The 23,097-nt window shown below is 37.3% G+C and overlaps 1 protein-coding gene across 1 annotated transcript in view; it reads left to right on the plus strand.

Annotated features, from left to right (window-relative positions):
- ALKAL1 (ALK and LTK ligand 1) overlaps positions 1-23,097 on the plus strand; it is a 36,201-nt gene that overhangs the window by 7,543 nt on the left and 5,561 nt on the right. The window contains exons 2-3 of the mRNA XM_064445443.1: positions 18,997-19,050; positions 22,677-22,757. Coding sequence (XP_064301513.1) covers positions 18,997-19,050; positions 22,677-22,757 — 135 coding nt within the window. The remainder of the gene's footprint in view (positions 1-18,996; positions 19,051-22,676; positions 22,758-23,097) is intronic.

Below are 23,097 nucleotides of genomic sequence, written 5' to 3' on the forward strand. Positions count from 1 at the left end.
CTGCTTCATGTCTGGAAATTACTTAGATTTTTAAATATGTATGTATACAGGGAGGAAGATTATAAAAGATGGGGAGTGTAACTATACCTACCTACCTACCTATAGGCACACACACTCATCTTTTAATTAATGGGTTTTGAGAGCTATTTCAGGGAGAATGATGTGGTGTTTTGGACCTACAAATGATATGAAAGTCACGAAGGTGACTTCTAAATGTAGACTGTGTTTTCCCAAGTGCTTAGAACAGCATAAAAATCACTGTATAGTAGTAGTCACTGTGCAAAGCTATAAGCAAAACCTCATAATCAATGAGGGGCTGAAGGAAGAACGCACCATCTAGGAAAATAGCCACCAGAAAGCTGCAGGGAGAGGGGGAGGCTGGCTCCATGGCTAAAGTATATGTAGGGCCACTGTCCACTTTGGGATCATTTTATTCTTAAAGAGGATCTCTCCAAGTGACCTGAAAGTAGTTTGTAGGAGGGAGAAAATATCCCTCTTACTAATTCTTACCTGTTTTCTAAAGAACTAAAACTTTCAGTCGTGTTTATCTAGTACTTTTCACTAAAGTAAAAATATTACTTAAAGGTGAGCAAATCTTATGTTAGAACTTTGCAAGACTTGTTTTAAAACATGCCAAAAAAGTGCACGTTAGTAGCCATAATAAATATCTTCTTTTTCAGTAAAAGCATTCAGCTTTGATAATTTGTTGCTTGCATTTGATTTTGATGATGAGGGAGAATATTAAGGCAGACTGTTAGAAAAGAATGTAATGGCTTGTGAATATATGGACACATGAGCAGTGTTACACAGTGTGAGATGATATATTATTTTAGTTGGGAAAAAATGTGTTCTCTCAGACATTTTTTTTCTTCATTTTGACACTTAAGCAATTGCATATACTCCCTGCCCATGAGAGCACAACCAAAATTTAACCCTGGTAAAGAAAATATGTCAAAACACAACTTGCAAAATGACTAGAAATCAGGAGAAGATACATGATGGAAAGCATTTTGCTAGAGAAAGTGCAGCTGATCTCCTGTGTTAGCCTCAGTTGATGGTTAGGCTTTTCTACTCAATTTAAGGATGAATGCTTCATTTTGTCACTTGTGATTTAGAGGTTACTACTTTAGTGGAAGTCCTACAGGCCATTCATTCGTGTTTTGGGCATTTTTAATGTCGGTCAATTGGAAAACAGTTGCTCCAGTGAGAGAATTGATTGAATATTGATTACATACGGAGGGTGCAGCTCTCTAACTCTAGGGTAAAAATATGATTTAACACATGAAGAATCCAAGCATTTTATTGGTTAGTGGCCATTTTTATATTATCCTGTGTTTTATTGTGTCTGCTGGGCAAAAAGCACTGATGTGCATTGCTTCACTGATTTTGCTAAAACAGTGGATAAAAATGTGTTTGTTTAATACAGGGTTTAACACCAATGGAAAATACTGTTTGGAAGTACAAACTATGGCTACTTTTAAATCCTAATATTTTGTTGTTAAGAATACAGTTTAAATGGTTATGTAATCAAACCCAAACCACTTATTGTAAAGGCACATCTTTGCATCCTAAGAATATTTCAGCTTTTTTTTGCAAGGTTGTTTTTTTTTTTTTTAAATCTATTAGGTCTTTCTTTGTCAATTCAAGTAAATTGGTTAGATTGCATGTTAGTATGTGTTCTCTTACTAGATGATTTGAAATCTGTCTTTGGCTTGAAGTAAAACTTTTCAAGTTATATCAGTAAAGCAAATATTGTCATGCTCCTTGCTGGTTTTGGGAAACTTCAGGAGTAACATGGCACAAATCTAATTAAGGCTTTGCTACTTAGATTATGTTCTCCTTTCTACTTGAACCTGTAAAATAAAGGCGAAAAGGAAAATAAAAACCTACTGGAAAAGGCAGACACTTTTTTTCCTTAACCCTTACCTCTTACAACATCAGGCTGTATGAGATGCGTTTCAGTAGAAGGAACCTTTGAAATGTAATGTTAGGAAATGCATCCGTATCAGTATACGTGACAGTACCGTGTATATGCACTAAATTAGTAAAACCCTTAAATCCCATTGGATTAAAATAGATTAGGAGATAGCTGTGATGTTATTACTGTAATCACGATAGAGCAGTTACTTCTTGTTTGTCTGTTAATGGCATAGCATGCCTAACACATGAGAGGCTTCTATTTTGTCACTGAAATTTTAATTCAGGAAATTTAGGAAAATTATTTTCAGAACTCATCTTTTACACGGTGGACAAAGAGTCATGGCCAAAATGTACCAATATGAGGATTTTCTGTGGTCTCTGGAGAAGTTTCTGTATCAGAAGACAATCTACAGCCGGCTAATTACTTTTATATTATGCTGGGGACCTAAAGTTTGAACAGACCTGTTGGTCAGTCCTAATTTAGCAAGATACCCCATAAAATTTGTGCTTCCCATTATTGTATCATCAAATCCCAAGTTTGCATGTGAAGTTAACATACATAGATTTCCCCCCTTTATTCAGTAACGAGACACTTTTCCAGTTGTCAGGCAATTTTCAGACTTTCAGAAAAGGGTTTACTACATAATAAACCATTTGTGTGGGTAAGACTTGCACAGGTAGAGCAAATTTAACACCCAGATGTACTGCTCATGAGCAGGGTAACTCTACATCACCTGCATGGTGGAGTCACTCCATGTGTACGTATACGATTCAGCTGCATGGGGCTACAGAGGATCTGTATCTAAGCCACAGCCAGAGCTTTTGAAATCCTTAAAATGGTTCCAAACTGTACATTTATACTAAAGTCAACTGACCAGGAACTGAGCAGCAGCTCCAGAAAAGTCTTGCTTCTCCTTCTTTACATTTGTCTGGGATAGCTATTCCTTTCCTGTCAGAGCAAGTTGTGAAACAAGGAGTGAATCTGGAGATGAAATAATACTAACAAGATATGTGTTATCTAAGAATAGATAGAAAACCTCTTGAATATTGATGGTAACAGTTCCTTTTCTCTGCAGTTACACTCTCCATCTCAGAGTACCAGAGTATTATAACAGTGAGAGCAGTATCAATAAAGAGAGAAACATTAAACTTGCTCAGTCCCAGGATACGGAAAGTGTTTTCTGGTTTTCTTTTAAGGCCAGCACTTTCTGCACAGCACATTTTGGCCCACTGAAGTATATGGCTTGCATGCATTTTACACCTGCTTATGATCCTCAAAGATAAGACCTCCAGTATCAGTATGTCTTAATAGCTCACTACATTTGATGTATTTAGATGTTACACTCAAACAGAATATTTTGATCCCAATTATCATTTATAAGATGTCTCCTTGTGTAACTATGATAGAGTAAAATGACCTTAGCCTGAGCATAAACATGGCATATATTCACTGGGAACACCTTTAAGATAACAGTTTAGGATAAGGCACTTAAAGGGAGAAACTGTGGATTATTAAACTATTATGATAGTTCTGAATCTGTTCTAATTTGGAAAGAAATAGAAACATTTCTAAAATAAGCACAGGAAATGTAAAGCACAGTTAAACATTACCATTTGCACAGCAATCAACCTGGAGCCTATTCATATTTCAAAAAGAGCAGGGTCTAATTGAGCTCTGGCAAACTCAATTCTATTTCCTTTCATTCCGATAGAGTTTGCCTGTTTCTCACTGCTGAGTTTGGCTTGTGTGCAGTTAAGCACATGTCATCAGCTTTCATTCAGATGATTCAACTAGTTCATATATTGCTTTTGATGTATTGCAGCTGTTCTTGTGTTTAATTTATGCAAATATTCCAGAATCTACATTTATTAGCAGCCATGATAACTAAAACAGAATACTTGCATAGAGTGCTGCAGAATTTCAAGAAGTGAATTTCCTCTTCATATTTATCAATGTGTAGTTTCTATATCTCATTCTAAGAGTGGTTCTGCCTTCAGTCAAGAGCTCTCCAATAACTTTCCAGGCATAACTTGGAGTTTCTGGATTCAGCTGAAATGTCCGCCTTGATGGTTTAGTGTTTTCAAATAGCTGATAGATGAAGGAATGGAAATTGTTACCTGTTACAGAAAAAAAAAAATTAATAAGAAAAGGTAGCTTCAGTAAATTAATGCCTTGAATAGTTTGAGCAGTCGTACCAATCTGTTTCATTATTTTCAGTGAATTATCCTTTTATAGTTTAATGAACAATTAGTATTGTAATACATCTTTCCTCTTGGAATGAGTTAAGTACATATTCACAGCTTAGTATTCAAAATAGTGAGGGTTTCATAATGCCATGCATTTTCCCATTCAAATTGCTCGAGGGATATCCTAAGCTGTTTATTAGAATCTCTTAGGAAAAAAAAAGAGTTCTTTTGCATAAACTGATACATCAAATCTGTAACTGTTTTGAGATTTTTTCTTATACTTTTCAAAATAGATACATATTTCAGTGTTTTCCATGCTCACATCTCCGACAGAGGAGTAAAGAAAAATAATACTTTTGATTACACACATAGTGCTTATCTGTATGTGCGTGGTGCTGTTCAAGAGGCTTGCAATGTGAAGTATAGTTGCTAAATTATTTTTTACATTTCTTTTTCACATTTCTTTTTCAAAGGTAAAGCTTGTTAGAATATGTTAGTCTAGATCTAGATCCATTCCAGTTCTGTTTTCTAGAGTGATCGCTAATAGTAATAGGAGAAAAGTAATCGTGTACACTACGTTTGGCTTATTTCTTGATCCCATAGCATTTTCTGATGGAAACGGGGATTTACGGAGAGGAAAAAAAAGAAATTCATGCTTCTTAATGTTCTTTTGTCAAACAAATATAATGGTCTCCACAGGCAAGGATTAACTAATACAAATATGCTTTCTGAGCAGCTATGGAAGAATTACTAATAAACATCATTATAGCTGAGTTCAGGATATTCAACCTTGTAAATATATCCTGTTATAATTTCATTACTGTTGGCTGAAGCCCTAGGAGAAGCCAATGTTTCAAACTCTTTGTTCAAGTCTTAATGAATTACTGGAAAGTGGCTGATTAGAAAGCATTGAATCAGAAGGGGCTGCTGCATTCTGAGTTACTCTCTTTGATGTTGTTTACCTCCCAAGTTGACTCATTTCCTTAGCCAAAAATGTTGGTACACAAAGCTGTGAGCCTACTTTGCTGGGCCGTTATATCCCAGTGCATGTCTGGAAGTCAAATGTGGTAGGTAGCTATTCTGTGAACGTTGTAGGTGTTCATTGAAGTTGACACGTGAGAACAGGATTCTGCCCAGAAGTGGGGCACAACTGTAGTGTAGCTAAAGGGCATACAATGAAAGAAGCAAGAAGCCCAAGTAGAACTTCAGTTTCTCCTTAGACTAGACACACTTTCCATACTTACCTACTTTTTTAATGTTTGGTGGATCTGATTGCTTCCTGCTTCCAGTTGGTTCTGAACTCAATGCCTCGTCAGCTATCCAAGGCAGAGTCTACACTGTAATGTGAAAATACCCGTTTGTGACACTCAGGCCAGTGCACGCTGCTGGGTAAGAGCTTGGGCCTACATAGTGTATCAGCATATGCCTGAGCTTTCTTTTCTGGAAAGCTCCAGATTTTGGGTAATGAAACATGAACACAGGCATAAGGGATTAGTATGTAAGCACATCCCATCTTGAGACGAGTCAGATCCTTGGCAATGTAAGCATATTCAAAGAGGTGGATGAAGTTTGAGTAATTGGTGCTGTCTTCATTTAGACTGGATATAAGGAAAGATTTTTTCACAATGAAAGTGGCGAAACCCTGGAACAGGTTGCCCAGAGAGGTTGTGGATGCCCCATCCCTAGAAACGTTCAAGGTCTGGTTGGACAGGGCTCTGAGCAACCTGATCTAGTTGAAGATGTCCCTGCTCACTGCATAGGGGTTGGGCTAGATGACCTCTAAAGACCCTTTCCAACCCAAACTATTCTATGATTCTATGATTCACAGTGGCTTAGTGTTGTTCCAGTGCTTCCCACAGCATAATTATGGTGCAGTCCCTCTGTGAGGATTCACATTTCCCAGCAGATCAGTTCTACACTGGGACATAGCCTAAAGTAAACTCAAGTAAGAGCAGTGTTAAACTACATCCTGATTTTTTCCATCTCCATTACACTAGTCTCATTTAATGATCTTTTAATTGGGTACATAACCTAAAATAACATAAAAGAAGCAGCTGTTAACCACGAGGTTCCCCACTCAGGCAATGGTCGACACTCTAACCAAACTCTGTGACTTTTTTCAGCTGAACCTGTCTTCGGGGTACCCCTTAGCCTCTGCTCTCTTCAGGTGGAAAGTGGGGTTTAAAAAGTTGGCTTGTTGGGACTGAGGGTCTTTTCTTTAAGGATGACCTTGCAGTATGATTGACCTATAATTTAAGGGTTCAGAGCTTTTGAGATGTCTCATTGGTAATGTGCCTTGGACAGATCCTTAGCTGTATCTCTTCTGAAATACTGCACAAAGAGCATCATAGCAGTTTATGTTTTAACTTAAATTACAATAGCCTCTGGATTATTTAAAATTAACTGGATAGCTTGAACTTGAAGAGCCAAGGATGCAGGATCAGTGTATCTGAAGCACGGCAATGAGGGCTGTAGCCAGGCCTCTTTCGCATAAGATGGCTAAGGTTCAGGGGGTGCAAAGGAGGAGGTAATAATATGAAAGCTGGTTTTGCCAGCCAGGTAAAGACTTATCCATGCTGGGAGAATCTCCAGCTGGGAAAATCCACGGTTGTTATAGCCTTTGTGCCACCAGAATAGAAAAAAGGGTTGGCTCAGAGAAGAGAATCTGGCTCAAAGAACTTAAAATAAATATCAGATGTCAGAGCTGTGACTTAATTGTTTAGCTAAGCAGATCATGTGAATTACACACAGATTGAGGACCTGTTTTTGCTTCTATTGAAATCAAGGAGAACAGAATCAGGCCGTACTCTCCTTCCAGTGTCTTTCAGCCCTCAAAACTGCGTTACTTGAGAGTATGACAGCTCCTACTGTCATTTCTTGTACCAGTCGGGAATCCAGAGATCTGCTAGTACACAACTTTTTTGTGTTTTATTACTGTAGACATAATACGCTTAAGCTGAATGCATTTCCTTAGTTGCTGTTGGTTTTTATTTCAAAATTTGCCATTCAAACAATGGCTTCTGTGACTCTAACTATGGAAATTGGAACTCCAGGTTCAGACAATTTCAGAGACCCACTGAGACATAGATTCATGCAGTCTTACGTTCAGCTCCGGCAGTCTCAGAATTAGACCTATGCCCCATTATCTTATAATCCCCTTGGAAACTGTAGTTCTGAAAGACTTATAACTTTATAGCAAAGGTTTTTTTTTTTCCTTAATGAACATATAAGAGATATTTGTTACCTCTATGAATAAAAGGAAATAAAACATTTTTTCTCTTATCATTACAGTATAGCATGTTTCCTTTAGCATTTTAAACTTCTCTATTAAATAAAAAAAACCCCATGTTTAATCATGAAGGCTTTGTAGGAGTGAGAAAACTATCAGTAGAAAGGCAGTGGCGGCTGAAAACTTGAAAGGATTGTTTAGTTATAACCAAAATTAAATTACCTGGAGCTGACTGACAGTCCTACACTCAGGAAGAAGGGAAAGATTTTGGGAGAAGGCTTCACATGTGCGAGTGAAAGTACATTTCCATTACCTGACTAAGAACCTTCACATAGTTCTACTGACAGAGTGAAATACGGGTAGAGAGGTGACAGAAAGAAAAATGTTTGGAAAGATCTACAGCCAATTTGCAGACTGACATGTATTTCTACAAATTCTGGCTGGACGATGAATGATTCTTGGTACAGCATGTAACTGATGACATTATAAATGAATGGAGCAGAGAGACATTACTTAGTATCATATTTCTGGACATACTATGAAGATACTGTGGGAAATATTCTGATTTAGATTGGGTGATTTTTAGGTGCTGGTTTCTGCATTCACACCACAGAGGGCATCAGAGGGTGGCAAGCACCTGTGTCCCCTGGCCAGCCAAGGTTCAGCCTCTCCAAGCTCATGATGATAATACCACCATTACTGCAGTCTTAACCAGCAACAAGGTGTGACTTCCTTTCCTGAGAAATGAAACTACAGTTTCTGAGCACTTACTAAGCAATTACTTTCTCCTCACAAATGCTGAGTTAAGCAAAGAAAAATCAAAGGTGGGGGGGGGGTGGTGAGGAGGAACATAATATTACTAGTGCTGTAAACCCTGAATAGTTCACAGCAGGCAAAACTATCCTCCCCATCCCCTCTTCACCTATCCTGACACTACAGATGTGATTAAATGCTGCTTCTGTAGCTTGAGTGAGTTAGCTCCCTCCAGCCTCAGGTTATGTCCTTCCCACAGTTCAGTGCCCAGGCTTGGAGGAGCCAACCCTAGGGATAATCCATTGTCCTTAAGACAGCGTTGAACTGGAGGCTGGCAACCCCTTTCAGGCTGTAAATAGTCATTGCTCTGCTGAGGTAGGAAGGTCTCCCTGGAATTACTGTTCATGCTGTTAGTTGTCTTCATAGCAACAATTGCTGCTAACTATTCCTGTCACTCCCTGTTCCCACTTGCAGTTTGGCAGAATCCAGCCAAGGCGAGGAGGCCAAGGGGAGCGCAGAGAGGGGAGAAGGCAAAGTGCAATGGCTAGGCAAGAGTAGGGGGTGGGCAGGGAAGAGTGGGGGCAGCGGCTAGCTGTGTCCTTTCCATGGATGCGAACAGGTCTTTATCACCCTCCCATGACTGCAAGTCAACCTTCCCTGCTGCTAAGACTATTGGAGGGACTTAGTTAAAAATAGTTTTCCTCCATAGCTTCTGAAGAATAGACCTAGGTATGGGTGAAGGCAGGAATGATAACTAGGTGTCCTTCTCCTGTGCCTTGTATCCTGTGTAGGTGCTCCAAGTGATGCAAGATGAACACCAAATGCTTCCATGCCTGTTTCTTCTACTGTTGTTGTCTTACTTCTGGACAGTTTTGCAGCCTCCTCCCTTGTACTGTCGCAGGTGCTTTCACTTTATCATGGTACGGTGGTGTGGATCACAGAGGGTGGGAAACTGCGACAGCATGAGCAGTTGTGGTGTCTCAAATACGGTCCTGTAAGTTCAAGTTCAAAAGTTGGGTAACAAAGGAAAGAATTTCTACATCCTTCCCAAGCAGCAGCATAATAAAATGAAGAAGAGGAAACTCAAGCAAAATTTGTGTGTATTTGCTTTTTTTTCCTTCTACCATTATGATTTTCTGAAAGTTTCTGTTGAAGGACTGATTTCACCTGAAGCACAAAAAAGAGCTAGAGACAAAAGTTTGTCTCAGAGCACTTGCATGAAAGAAGGCAGGTCTCCCACAGGTTGTGCTTGGGAGGGACTGTGTTGGCAAGAGTGCCATGATATTAGCTGTAATAGCACAGCAGCTTTGACCTGGACACTCTGCTTTCATTATGTCCTGTGAGATCCCATAGGGAGGTACAAGGATTATGGGACTCAAGTTCTCACTTTCTTAAAAAACAGAGGACAAACTTCACTTTCATTAACTTTCTAACACAGATGGGTGGAGAGGAAACTGCAGCAGTGAAGAAAATGTAGAATTTTTATTTTCCTTTGCAGAATGGAGTAAGATGTGTAGTTTCTCATCCAGATGAGCACATAACACCTTCTGAAGCAGCATCACAATTGTGCTCCTGGTGTTTTGGAAAGAGAAACTTGAAAAAAAGTGAGTTGTTTGTAAAGTTGTTTGTCTAATAATGTACACCAACATTTAATTACTTTTCATGAAAACAGCAGTGTTTTACAATCTGAAATAACCAAAAAGGAGCTAAATAATGGCTATTCTTTTAATAAAAAATAGCTGAATCAATAAGGTGGCACTTATGGATTTACCCTGTGCAGAAATGTGGCAAGGAGCTTGAGACATTTAATTTCTAATTCCATGTACTCCTTTGTATTGTAGTAATAAATATATTGAATTAATTCAGAAACTAACTCCATTTAATGGTTTGCAGTAAACAAAGAATGAGGGAGTAAGCTAGCAGTAAAACACTATAGCAAACAAACATATTTCTTCTAAGGGTAAAAGACCATGTTTTGCGTGGCTCATCGTCATATATTTACAAACTTGCATAGTCTTTATGTAAGACTTAACATTTAATCAAAAGGACTCCGTGGGGGTGGGAGTAGTAGGGATTCCAGGAGAAATTCCTCCCTCTTAGGTGCTCATAGGCCATGACCTAATGGAGATCATAGCACATAGAACATAAATGAGATAGCTGTTTGTTGAATTAAAGCTAGTATTTCACATTTAGAATCATATGGCTGGAACCTATTGGATTTATTAAATCCATCTATCTGCTATTTTAGGCAACACATCCTAGAATCTTGTTCACAACCTTTTCGAAGAACTGGAATGTGCCTAGCTAATATAAGACTTGTCTTGCCCATTTATCAGTTGGCAGAGATACATAAATATCCCTTTCTTCTTACAGAAATTTCCAAGTCAACTTAGCCTTGCTTTTTTGAGTTACTATTCATATTATATTATAGTATGTACAGAATCTTCCATATTATTTACAACAGAGTGTTGCTCATTGCTCAGAGGCTATACATCCAACTGACATCAAGTGTCTAAAGTTAGTCATCTGTTTTCTTGGTACCTACCTGAGGGTCTCTGTAATAACAATATAGCTGAAAAATATCCGAGTCCAAAATCCCTTCTAGAATTCCTTTGCAATTATATTAATGGTGTGTTGATGAGTGAGGGGGACTATGCAGCCATCAGTGAGAGTAGAATTTGAGGCAGTACTTCAAACTATTTCAAGACTATTTTTAGAAATCTTCAATTTTTTTTTAATATTCCATTCCAAACAAAGGGAAAAGCTAGAAGTTTTAAATATTTCAAATCTACACCAAACTGTAGTGCACAGATGTCAATCCATCAAACATGTTATGAGGACATGTAAACATGTAATTCTACAGACAGAACCAAGGCATTCTGAATTAGGAAAGCAGTATGACCTTGCTCTCTGTATGTTTTTAGTGTGATCATTCTCTCACTTTCTACAGTTTGTAGAAGGTATCTTTATCTGTTTTTATTGTCAGTTTTAGGAATCCCTTTGTACAATACTTTGTGTATTTTTTAAAATGTTCAATATTTGCAATACTGAAATTTTGGTAGAATCAAATAGATTGCAGTATTCCCTTGTGAATGCCCTGTGAATATTAATCTCCCTGGATTTAAGGGAGCAACTGATGTAGATAAAGCTTGCAAGGATGAGTAAGAAACGTATGACATAGGTGAGTAGAGATTCTGGAATAAGAATGAATGCTTGGAACTACATGTGATGGATTAGCAGAGGGAAGAGAGGGAAAAAATAGGAATTGTGACTAAATGCTAGACTGAGATTTTAGAAGTTGGTGCTTCCTTTGATGCCCATCTTTAGCACATTTAAGAATTACACTGTTATTTTTTAATCTAGTGCTCTTGCCAGTGGTGACTGGCATGGTAAACTTTATCAGCTGTAATGAAAGCCTGTTAGGCTTTCTCTTTGGGGTCATACCACTGTACTTCTAAACTGACTGATGTCGCAGCCCACTTTATTGCTCAAGTTCCTGTTGAATGTGACAGAACAAAGACTTCTAATTTTATATATATAACACCAGATATTGTATTCATAAATAAAGTTGGGAGAATTTGAGGGTTTATCAATTACTCAGTGTTCAAAAGGAGTATTATTTGCCATGCTCACATCAAAAAAATATTACTGGAATAAATATCAGGGAAAGTAAATGTTCAGTCACTAGTTTAAGTATCCTTAGAAGCACTGTTTCAAACCTGGACAAGTAAATAAGCATGGAAGCATTTATTTGACGTGGGAGCAGAAGTAGCATTTTAGGACTTGACTAATGAGGTACAAACATGTATCACAATGTGCATTCCAAATATTCTCTATAAATGAAGTTGAAATACCAAACAAAGATTTTATGGACAGCAAATAAATCCATAGAGATTAGAATACTGTTTCTGCCTACTGTTGGAGAAGCAGAAGATAAATTGACCAAGTAATTAATTATAAATTCTTAATTGCACTCTATTTGTAATCCTTAAGCTCTGGAGTACACTTTGTGTTGTGAGAACTGAAAGGGCTCCTGTTAGAGTAAATGCGAAGCCTAGTAAACTTCACTCTCAGAGCAGAAAGGTATGCATAAGTACATTCAGCATGTTCTACATTCAGTAGATGGCAGTGGTATGCAGTTGTAAATTAATTCAGGATTTTCTCTTGAGCTGACGCTCTTATCTCTGTGAATCCAAGCAGTGTTGATTTGGGGGTTTATTAGAGGTTTTTTTTCCCCAGAAAATATTAAGATACCAGATAATTTTTCACCTGCTAGAGCAGACAGTGATAGAAAATGCAAAAAATTTTGCTAATTTACTGTAATCTTCATTACACAGCACTTGGAAGAATCTGGGAAGTTTTGAATTTCAAACAGCAGTATTGCATACAGGAAGGAATGCTCCTGTCTGGAACATTGACTCATTTTCCATCTATGCCCTGTGGAACTTAGTATGTACACATCAAAGTCTCAAAATAAAAGTATTCAGTAAGTGGGAACTGTGTGTGTTACTTAACAGAAGTAGTAACACAGTGACGTCTTGGAATACTGTGCACAGAAATAGATATTTTCCCTTGTCTAAAGGGAATGAATTGCGGATCTAGTGGGGGAAAGTGTGTGCGTGGGGGTGTGTGTATAAGCAAACAATTTACTAAGACAATTAGAAATTATAATAAAACTTTTAATTATGGGAAACTGGAAGAAAAAGAACAAAACAAAAGCAGCAATACAGTTTATGTGGTAGAAACCACAAATAAGGAGGCTAAGAGAATTAAATTACATCATTTAAGTAGATATTTTCTCATGTGGCAGTTATTTCTAACACAAATAATAGAAAATGTTTAATGATTTATGATTGTTAATGATGGAAGGAGTTGCTCTCTGTTGCACAAAGCAGTGGTTTTTCTTGCCTCCCTATGGGAAGCTGCGATAGAAAATACATTAAATATATCAGTCTGTGAACTGAGTTGTAACACAACCGCAAATCTGTCCTAAGGATTTCGAGCACTCTTGGACAGACCCCAGAATCAATTGGTGGTCCCTGGGTAGGGAATACAGATGTCACACATTTTCAACAAAGAACTGCATACTCCCCTGTGCTGTATCAGAGACCACATGAGGATCCAGAGAAACATTTCAATTCAATTTAATATGGCTAATAATTTGCAGAATAAAAGTAGTATCATTCTGGTAGCAATGGAATAGCAGCATAAGAAAAATAGCTTTTCCAGCATAGCCAAAGCTGCTGGAAATCCTTAGCTTTGTGGGTAAGAACTTTGTCCGGCCACAGGCCCAGAAGTAAGAGTTTTGTGCAATATGGTCACAGCTGAAGTATAATAACAAAAGTAGGAAATTAAGACTTAAGTATATGTTAGTTGGTTCAACTCTGCGTAACGTCATCTGGTGCTGATGGTTGTGTTAGGAGCCGTTCTCCCGAGCATCATGAAACCACAGTGTGGCAGATGGCCTAGCCAGGGAGTGGGATTGACTACTTGTGACAGCACCCACAGTGGTGACCCCATACTTCTGTCTGCATTTATCAGGAATATCTGGATCAGATCTCTAGGTACATGCTTCAATCTCCATTTATTCACAGCGTGATTTACATATTCTGATGTATGACACTGTAGTCAAACACCTGTGCTTTACTCAACACCACACTGTAGTCTTATCTAAATGAACGTTTTTTCTCCACTAGGATGCGTTATCTTTGCACTGTTCTGTATTTTAGTTGTTGATTTTGAGCAAGACTTATTTGTGTTTTCTTCTTTTTAACTGAGGCTATACATTTCCTCCTAACTTTTGCAGAAATTTTACATATGTAAATTAAGGCATGCAGAGGAAGGATGGTTTGGGTCATTAAGGTTTCTGAATATCTTTTGTGTGTTGTTTTTTTTTTTAAAGCACCGCTTCTGTAAAGATTTTATGTATTTCTAAGAAAATCATGCTGAGGATACTTTCATCCTGGCATTGCAATGTCATTCCATTCACTCATGTTTCTAGTGTATCACTTTACTTGGGTATTTTTCTCTTCTTATCTATTTTCATCTCTGTTGCTTAAGTTCTTCTGACACCATATCAATTTGTTTATGAATTTACATTTGAAAGATTTTATTAACACTTTTATCACCATACATTTTATTTTTCTGTAAACTAAGTCCATCTTGACATTCCTGAATGTACGCAAACCTACTGCTATTGGTGTTACACCTTGTAGTATTGTCACAGTAGACATGGGTTGCCACTTTTAGGCACTATAGGGAGTTTTTAGTAAAGAAAAGCTCCATCCAAATAAATGGGACTCGTCTATTTTAACAAATACTTGAGACAATTTTGCTGACAGTGTCCAATATTTGTAGAAACATGATATTTCGACCACTGCAAGATTTATTCCTCTACTATGAACAAATATAACCTTTATTTAAGTTGAAGCTTTGGAGAGTCTTGTCCTAAATGTCACTTTTAATTAAAACTTTATTAACACATACTGTGTGGTAAGCAGGTTTGTAACATGAAATGATCTTTAAAGAGAAAAAATAATCACAGGCTATTTTCATGCTAAAACAACATTTTTAGAAGCCCGCATCTGGGTTTATAATAGAAGAGTCAGCTGCATCTCACTGCTGACAGTTTTCTTCTGCCATTTTACAGACAGAAAGAAGAAAATACACAATAAAACATTTGTTTTCTAAATGCCATAGTTATAACGTTAAATGAAATACGAGAGAATTAAGCTTTTCATAAGATTGTATGTGTGATGGTTGTGCAAAATCTAGATTAATCTATATTAGACTAAGAAAAATTGGTTAGAAGGTTGGTAATGCAAGATTTTCTGAAATGTGTCGCTTTGTATTAAAATAATTTGGCTTGAAAATGATTATAAAGTAAAAGAAAATGTGACTAGGAAAGAAGAATAAAAAGTAAAGGAAAAAGAGTAATTCTAAAGCATTGCCCGTTCTGAAGAGCAGACAATTGCATTATCTCAAAATGGCTTTACCAGAATAAATAAAAAACAGATCAGAGTCATATACCCATTATATGATATAATAAGATGTATTACCATTGCTATTGACTATATCTTGGATTATGTATTATATTATAAAATAATTTCTGCGAGGTTATAGTAATTTGAACACCTAACTCTGTTAAGTAACTTCTTGAAGTGCAGAACAACATAAAAATGGGAAAAGCCTGTTATTCCATCATGTGACATATCATTTCAAGGAATGTTGTACAAACTAACAGTGGATATTCTGCATTAACAATGGATAGTCTGGAAAACAGATAATTATTAAACCTGGCTGAAGATGCCAAGCTTTAAATACTGTAATTGAAGTGTGTTGTGGAGAGCACTTCAGCACCTGCATGTAAATCTGACAAATGTCATTTACTGGCAGACAAAGTCATTTCTGGTTTTATGTTCTGTGGGATATACTTACATTTTCCTGAAACATTCACCTGCCATGGAGAAGTTTTCATGAATGGTTTAAGAGATTTTTTTCTTATTTATTTTTTTAGTAATTGAGGGAAATTGGCTTTGGATTTTATTGGGGTTTTTGTAGAGGCATAAATATTTTTACAAAAAGAGAAGATTATGATTCTTGATGAAGACTTTTTTTTCTTACACAGAAAGATTAAGGGACTTGGCCAGTGAAGCAGAGCCTGAGGTCTGCTACTTCACATTTTCTGCGCTTGCCTACAGTACAGCCTGCAGTGAGATGTTGTAGATCCCCCTGGTGTAGACCTGGATTAGGCTAAGATCTGGAGCAATTTTTGCTGTCTGATTTACACTGCTTCTCTATATACTCTAAAAATAAGCAAAGGCTAGGCTGCCTATTGGGAGCATAAACAAATTGAGATCTTGATTTTTTCTGCCAAGGTGATATCACCTGAAGATGTGGAGTTTTCATGCCCGAAGCCAACAGACTGGCAGTATTTTACTAGGTTGTGTAATGTGGTCATGAGGCAAGAATGGATTGAATAAACTCTCTCCACTCAATATTTCCTGTTCATATGGGTTTCACACTTAGAGCATTTTATTCTTTCATTTTCCTGTGTCTTTTGTATTTTTGCCCAGCATGACTTTCAAGTGTTTTGATTTTAATAATGCTTTGCCAATCTATCTTCTTATATTCATGCTTCTGCTTTTCCTTTGTGAAAGTAATATCTCAAAGGAATTCAACTGTCATTGTGAGGACATAAGCATACATTGGGAGAATGGATACTAAGCTCTCTGTCTTAATAGGTGATAGATGCCACATGAAATATGACTGGAGCAGCTAAGAGCTTGTTAGAAGCCAGGAAAAGCTAGTGTAAATGTTTTGTCATGATGATTTTTCACTGCCTTATAAAAGCATCCTGTATGGACTTGGGATCCTGCTTCTGGCTGCAGTGTGATCTGGCCGGGAGTCAGTGATGCATATTCTATTAAAAAAAAAAGATGTTCATCAGTTTGATTGAAATACTAAGTCCTTTGAGGCCTCAGCCTCACAGTTGTGTACAGATAGGAGGGCTTGGCTATGCTCCTGGAAGATGGATGAAAATTGCTGTGTTTGAGTTGGGCCATTCTTAGTTCAGGCAGAGTTGCCCCTGCTGTTAGAGCCAGTGGACAGAAGTGTTCCAGTAACCTGTGCTGCCCGTGATTTTTATACAAATGAACTTAGTTTGCCTTTGCAGAGGGCTAGGGTCTCACTTATTATGTTTTACCAAGCAAATGTACTGTACTATTAAGAAAGCGAACACTTGAAGAAAGCTGAAACGTGGGCACATGTTGAAAAGCCGATTGCTGCCTGGAGGGATGGCAGCTGCAGCAGGGGAGGGAGCAGGCACGCAGTCAATATCATTCAGCCTCTTTCCAACACACGACTGACCTAGTTTCCCTATTGGGACAGGCATAGCTGGGCTGGTGTGAACCTTGGGCTGATGTAGGTTACTCGTGGGAAGCAGACCCTGCAGCGTTCCTTCTCAGGCTCACTGACACAGCTACAGCTGCAATTTTTTGCTTGCAATGCCTAGCTGCTTGCCTAAGTGTCAAATCCTCTATCCTGTTTTACCTTCTGTGCATTTAGGGGTTTTTGGCTGCGTAGTGTATTACGGACTTTTCTAAATAATTTTATGGGGCAAAAGGTGGTTACTGTTCCCACAGAAAATACTATAGACTTCGAAAGGACCTGGGTCTAAATGTTCTTTGTCAGGGCAAGAATGGCCTGTTCCTAGCCCAACCTTCACCAGGCTTTGGTTACTTGCCAGTACTGGTCCACTTGAGGCTTCCCATTCAAAACACACCCAGATTGTTTCACTATTTTGGCTTTCCATATGCTTCATTCTGTGTAATTTTAAACTACCTGACATTTCATGTCAGTAAAATTCTTAGTTTAATGTAGAATGGGTGATATTTCATTTACAATAAGGAAACAAATTAAGTTTATTTCAGTTAAAACTGAGATTTTAGAGGACTTTTAAGTAAATTAGGTCTCCTAATCTTGCTGAGTTACAGTAAGACTTGGGCATTCTAGCTTAAAATCCCAGCCTAAAGATATGCTCATGTAACCTCGGAGAAACTGCCTAAAGACAGAGGTATGAATTTATTTTGGCAGATAACCAATATCTCCTATAGTATGAAAGGAAAATTGCTCTCTTCTGAACTAAATGTTAATTCAGACTGGGAATTGGAAAAAAAAAATAGGAGAATACAAAGATAAAAAATGACACACAAGTTGTAAGGAAATATTTTTAGAGAATAAGTATGTTTAGCTGCAGGTCCTAATGCTGAGAATTCATCATGTTCCTTGTATTAGTGCTAAGAAAGGTATTTCTTTTGAATTTGACATAACATGCAGCTGTTTTATAGTTACTCTCTTCAGTAATGACTGAAGTTACCAAATTTTTAATACAGTTTTTCAGTGAAAAATTTATGAGACTGTGGGGAAATGTACTAGTTCTGGGAATATTTACTTGCATCAAAAGTTTCTGTTGTAAGCCAGAGGCGGCATCCCACTGCAAAAAAAAAAAAAAAAAAAAAAAAGGTATAGTTTTTGTGTTAGCTCCAATTTCTGTTCTGTGTGATTCCTTTGGCTGTTCTGTGACTTCTACTTTCTCTTGTACTTTTTGGAAAAATAGCATACATGGAAAGGGAATATTTTAAAATTCACAGGGGCTTTCACAGGAGAGGAGTACTGGTTTTTGACTAATAGTGCAATGAACATGTGCATGGCCCATATCTATCTTAGGTGATCTGTAGGAGACTTTTCAGGTACTTGCTATTTCAAAACCAAAAATATGGTGTTTAGTTTGTATTTATCTAGGTATTTTACATAATTTGTTCAGGTATTCAAATACTTGTCATAACATGATAACGTATTTATATTATTTACAGTAATTCTAAAATTATAGCCCAGCTCAGCCCCAAGATCACAGAATCGCAGAATAGTAGGGGTTGGAAGGGACCTCTGGAGATCACCTTGTCCAACCCCCCTGCTTGAGCAGGGACACCCAGAGCAGGGGGCACAGGGACGTGTCCAGGCGGGTTTTGAATGTCTCCAGGGAAGGAGACTCCACAGCCTCCCTGGGCAGCCTGTTCCCCTGCTCTGGCACCCTCACAGGAAAGAAGCTTTTTCTCATACTGAGGTGGAACTTCCTGTGTTCCAACTTGTGCCCATGATGTGCAGAAATGATTGCCAGAAAGTGTGTGTTGTGGGATGAATGTTTGGTATTCATCTGTGAATAATCTGAAACATTTCACAATGTTGTTTACACACACGCACACACCCCTCCTGTGAAAATTAATTTCATAGTTAATTTGGGAAGCTATTTGGTCTCTTTACAGCAAACATCTTGGAATATCATGCTTTCAGGGGTTTTATTGTAATTCCTGTACTACATAGATCCTTTTTTATTCTTCTCTCCTCAGAGATTTTTCCAAGAGATTCCAGTCTAAAAGACAAGTTCATAAAACACTTTACAGGTAAGGCTGGTCACTCTTAATTTTCCTATATATGCATTCTCTAAGTAGCCACAAGAGTCACACCGTTAGCTTTTTTGAGGTTCTGCACATTCTTCACATTTGTGAAGTTAAATTTGCATATTTTAGGACTAGAAATTTTTAAAGAACTCTAATTACATTGAAGTTTGAGTCTCTTTTTGAATAATCTAGCCTAAAATAACTTTCAAAACGTGGTAAGTTAAAACACTATTTAAAAATTGCTTCCTCTTTATCATCCCATTGTTGCTTGCTATATTTATTTTCAAGTTCACTAATTTTAAAACATCTCATTGGACTGCACATATCTTTCAAAAACAGACCTATGTGGCCATGTAAGTTTTCACTACATCAGGGAAACACTTTTTGTCTTCTGTCTCATGATGTATACATATGGATGCTTAATTTAACAACAGAAACAAATAGAACAAGGAAGGATTCAATCAGTGTAAATGAAACAAAAATAATTTGCTATTTTAAATATGAAAGTTTATTATGATTACAGTCAAGTACTTACTTGAAAACTGAGGTGGAGTAGTATAACGCACTTACTCTTGGGAATCTGTTTTGTAACTACTGCAAAAAATATCGTGCCCTCTGAATTTATGTTAAAAGAGTAGCCAACAGCAAGATGCTTGCACTGATTCTTTACTCCCCGGTTCCAAATGTTTATTTCAGAAAAGTGAAGGACTCAGAGTATGATACTGCAAATATGTTGGTGATTTTCAACATTATTGGGATTAGTGAAACTAAAAACTAGAGAAATAGTTGTCAGTTGGAACATGAAAAGGAGAACTGGAAATTATTATGTGTTTCCTCTTTGCTGGAAATTTCAGACAATCCTTAGCAAGAAAGGAAGGAACTTGTTGTCTCTTTTGCATGGGGGAGATGTCCTCAAAGCCTTAGGATAAGCACAACTTTCAAGATCTTTCTGCCAACTGCTAACTGCAGCCAGCAGCATCTACAGGAAATGTGCCACATCCAGCTGGCTGTTCACTCTTACAGTAAACAAGAGTAATTATGAACCTTACCATTTTCAGTCCATAAGAGAAAGAAATGAAAATAACATACAGATTCCAACTATGCTATCCCATGTGGCACAGGAATACTGAAAATTCCTCTCCTGGGGAAGACAGACAAGAAAGATTTGCTTATATTAGTACTTAATCCATTTCCTTTTAATTTTTAACTTTGGAAACTGCTCAGCTACCATAAACAGCTCAACATAAGAATCTGGGGAAGCTAAACAATGAACACAGGACAAGTTTCGTTGCTGAAAAACAACCATGAGTTTTAGAGAAGGTATTTTGAGAATACAATATCATAGTAAAGAAGAAGGGCAAAAAATATTTGAAGGCCTGTTTCTGGAGCCATTAATTAATTTAATAGTCCTTTTCTGCATGAGTAGTTGCCATCAAAATTGCTGAAATTATTTGACTACCATTAGCTGGAATGATTAAGGAAAGCAAGTTAGTTCCAAAATCCTTGAGGTTTATTTCTTTGTTGGCTCAGAATTTCTGCCTACATATATTTTTCTTTTCTCTTTTTTTTAATTTTGCTCTTAAGACCTTCAGTGATGGGTTTTCTGCCTGTTTTTTTTTCTCTTCCACAGCATTATTAGTTCCTGTAATCCTCAAGCATTTTCTTAAAATACAGCCTAACTTTATTTTTCTTGATTCTGTTCAAATCATAATCCTTTTGTCTATCAACCGTAGTTAATAAACTGTTCAGATATAGTCCTTACCAGTTCAAGAGTTGGAACATCCTAAACTAAGGAAGTTGTGAAAAAAAGAAGAGAAAGGGAAATCAACATTATCTTTACAGTCCATACAGTTTCAGGGTTAAGAAAATTATTGTATACTTCTAGTATGCCAAGAATAGTAGACCTATTTTAAAGCCAAATAAGAACCATAAGTAACAGTCCTCGACTATAGGAAAAAACATAAATAATCTTGTGAGTCATAAAGCTATCTCTCAATTCAGCCTGAAAAGCCAGCTGACACAGAGTGCTCTGTAAGGCACAGCCTATTTTTGATGGCAAGGAAAAGTGTTAGAAAACCATATATTAACTGAAGGGACATGGAATTTATGTAGTGACAAAGGCTGAAGTTATCTCCTTATATCTTGGATAATTTCAAATTACGTACTTTCTCTTGAGCCTAATTACTCACTCAGATAAAAAATGGCAACAATCTTCCAGTTCAAAATTGCAAAGGATGCTTTGTCAGTTTGTTGAAAAGCTTATCTGTGGCTGAAAAAATCTCGTGAAATCCACATATTACTGTAAAATATATCTAATGTTCAAGTCTGTTCACAGTCAGAGAGAGGAATCTTCTCTCAAGCTTTTGGCAGTTTGGCTCCACTATCCAGAGAGAAGTGGCTTGGTTTTCCCAGGCTGATAAACCACCTTTCAAGGTGTGAAATAAATAATTTTTGCCCTGAAATGCTTGCTGTCTTCCTCTGACAGGAAAGTTAGTCAACACAGCATACTTCATATGCATCCTTTTGTAGCACTGCTTGAAACAAGCTATTCTTATTCAGGGTTCCTATTTGTACTGAATTTAGAGGATGCAAGTTAAATTTAGTCTTGTTCCGTTAGTGTCAATTTACGTCAGTGTCAACTGTCCAAATCACAGGAAACTCATCTCCAGCTGTCAGTGGTAGTATTGCTAAGCAGGTTACATGATGCAAATTTTATTAGATTTTTGCTCTCCTTTTCAACTTGGATGTCATCAGTAAAACCTTCCTGGGGCCATCAGCAATTATGGAAGGGCTCTTTGGCAACTTGTTACCTTTGAGCCATGTTTTGGAGGCCAGTAGCTATATATTCTTATCACATATTAATGCAGGCAGATAACACTGTATATCCAGAGAAGGGAGCACAGGCTGGAAGAACAAATGCACAGCACAGTACAGCCTGGGCACACAGGGATTTGCCTCACCCAAACGCCGAAACACATGCTGCCCTCTGCACATCTGCCCCCTTTCTTGCTAGAATTACTTCAACCGGAGATCAGGTTTCTAGATGTTATTCAGCTGACATTTTTTTTCCTCAACACCCACATTGTATATTAAGAACTTCATAAACCATCTATGTGCAAATCATAAGCATTAGTACATGAAACTACTTCATCTTTCCAAGGCTTAGAAACTCATATTTGTTTAAAATGTTGCTTTTATTTATCTTTAGAAATAGTATCTGCATTCCACCTACGTTATTCCTTCTACATTAGACTACTGATGACTACTGAGCAAACGAAATTCTGTTGTAGTTACACCATTCTATTTTTCATCGTATAAGAAATTTTACTGTTAATTTTGAATTACTGGAATTTCAAGGCTAAGCCAGTCCATCATTTCCAAGGGCCATTTTTCTGTTATTCAGATAATGAGCATAATAGTGTAGCAATAGTATTTCTTTCTTTTATTTCAGTAGCATTGTTATACATGTGTTGCATCATAATTGTTTCAGGTTCTATGAAGGTGTAGTAAAAAGCTAAATGTAATTTTAGCCATTAAAAAAAAGGATTTCATGTGTTGCCGTCATTCACTGAAGCTGCAAAGCAGTGACATTGAAAGCATGTAGTTAACTCCTGCTTACTTTCAAACAGGGCCAGTCACATTTTCATCAGAGTGTAGCAAGCACTTTCATCGACTGTATCACAACACAAGGGACTGCTCAACACCAGCCTGTAAGTAGTAATTAAACTACCTTATAATGCTAGCTGCTATACTTGTTTACAAGCAACTTGTTTACAAACAAACCTACTAGGTATTTGATGTGCAGGTCCTTTTGTAACTGTTGCTCTTTACTTTAGCACTATACTACAAAAAATACCTAAGGTCTTCTAATGTACAAATATTTTCTATTAATGCACCTGCAGTCAGCTGCATATAATGGAGTTCCTTCAAAGTGAGACTAAGATAAACGAAATGAAAACTACATTCTGAAAAACCAGTTGGGTATGCCTATACAGAAGGCAGATATGAAGCCATATTCTCCTTCCTGCTCCCTTTATCTCTACTTACTAA

The sequence above is a fragment of the Phalacrocorax carbo genome, chromosome 2 (assembly GCF_963921805.1).
Source record: "Phalacrocorax carbo chromosome 2, bPhaCar2.1, whole genome shotgun sequence".
NCBI lineage: Eukaryota > Metazoa > Chordata > Aves > Suliformes > Phalacrocoracidae > Phalacrocorax > Phalacrocorax carbo.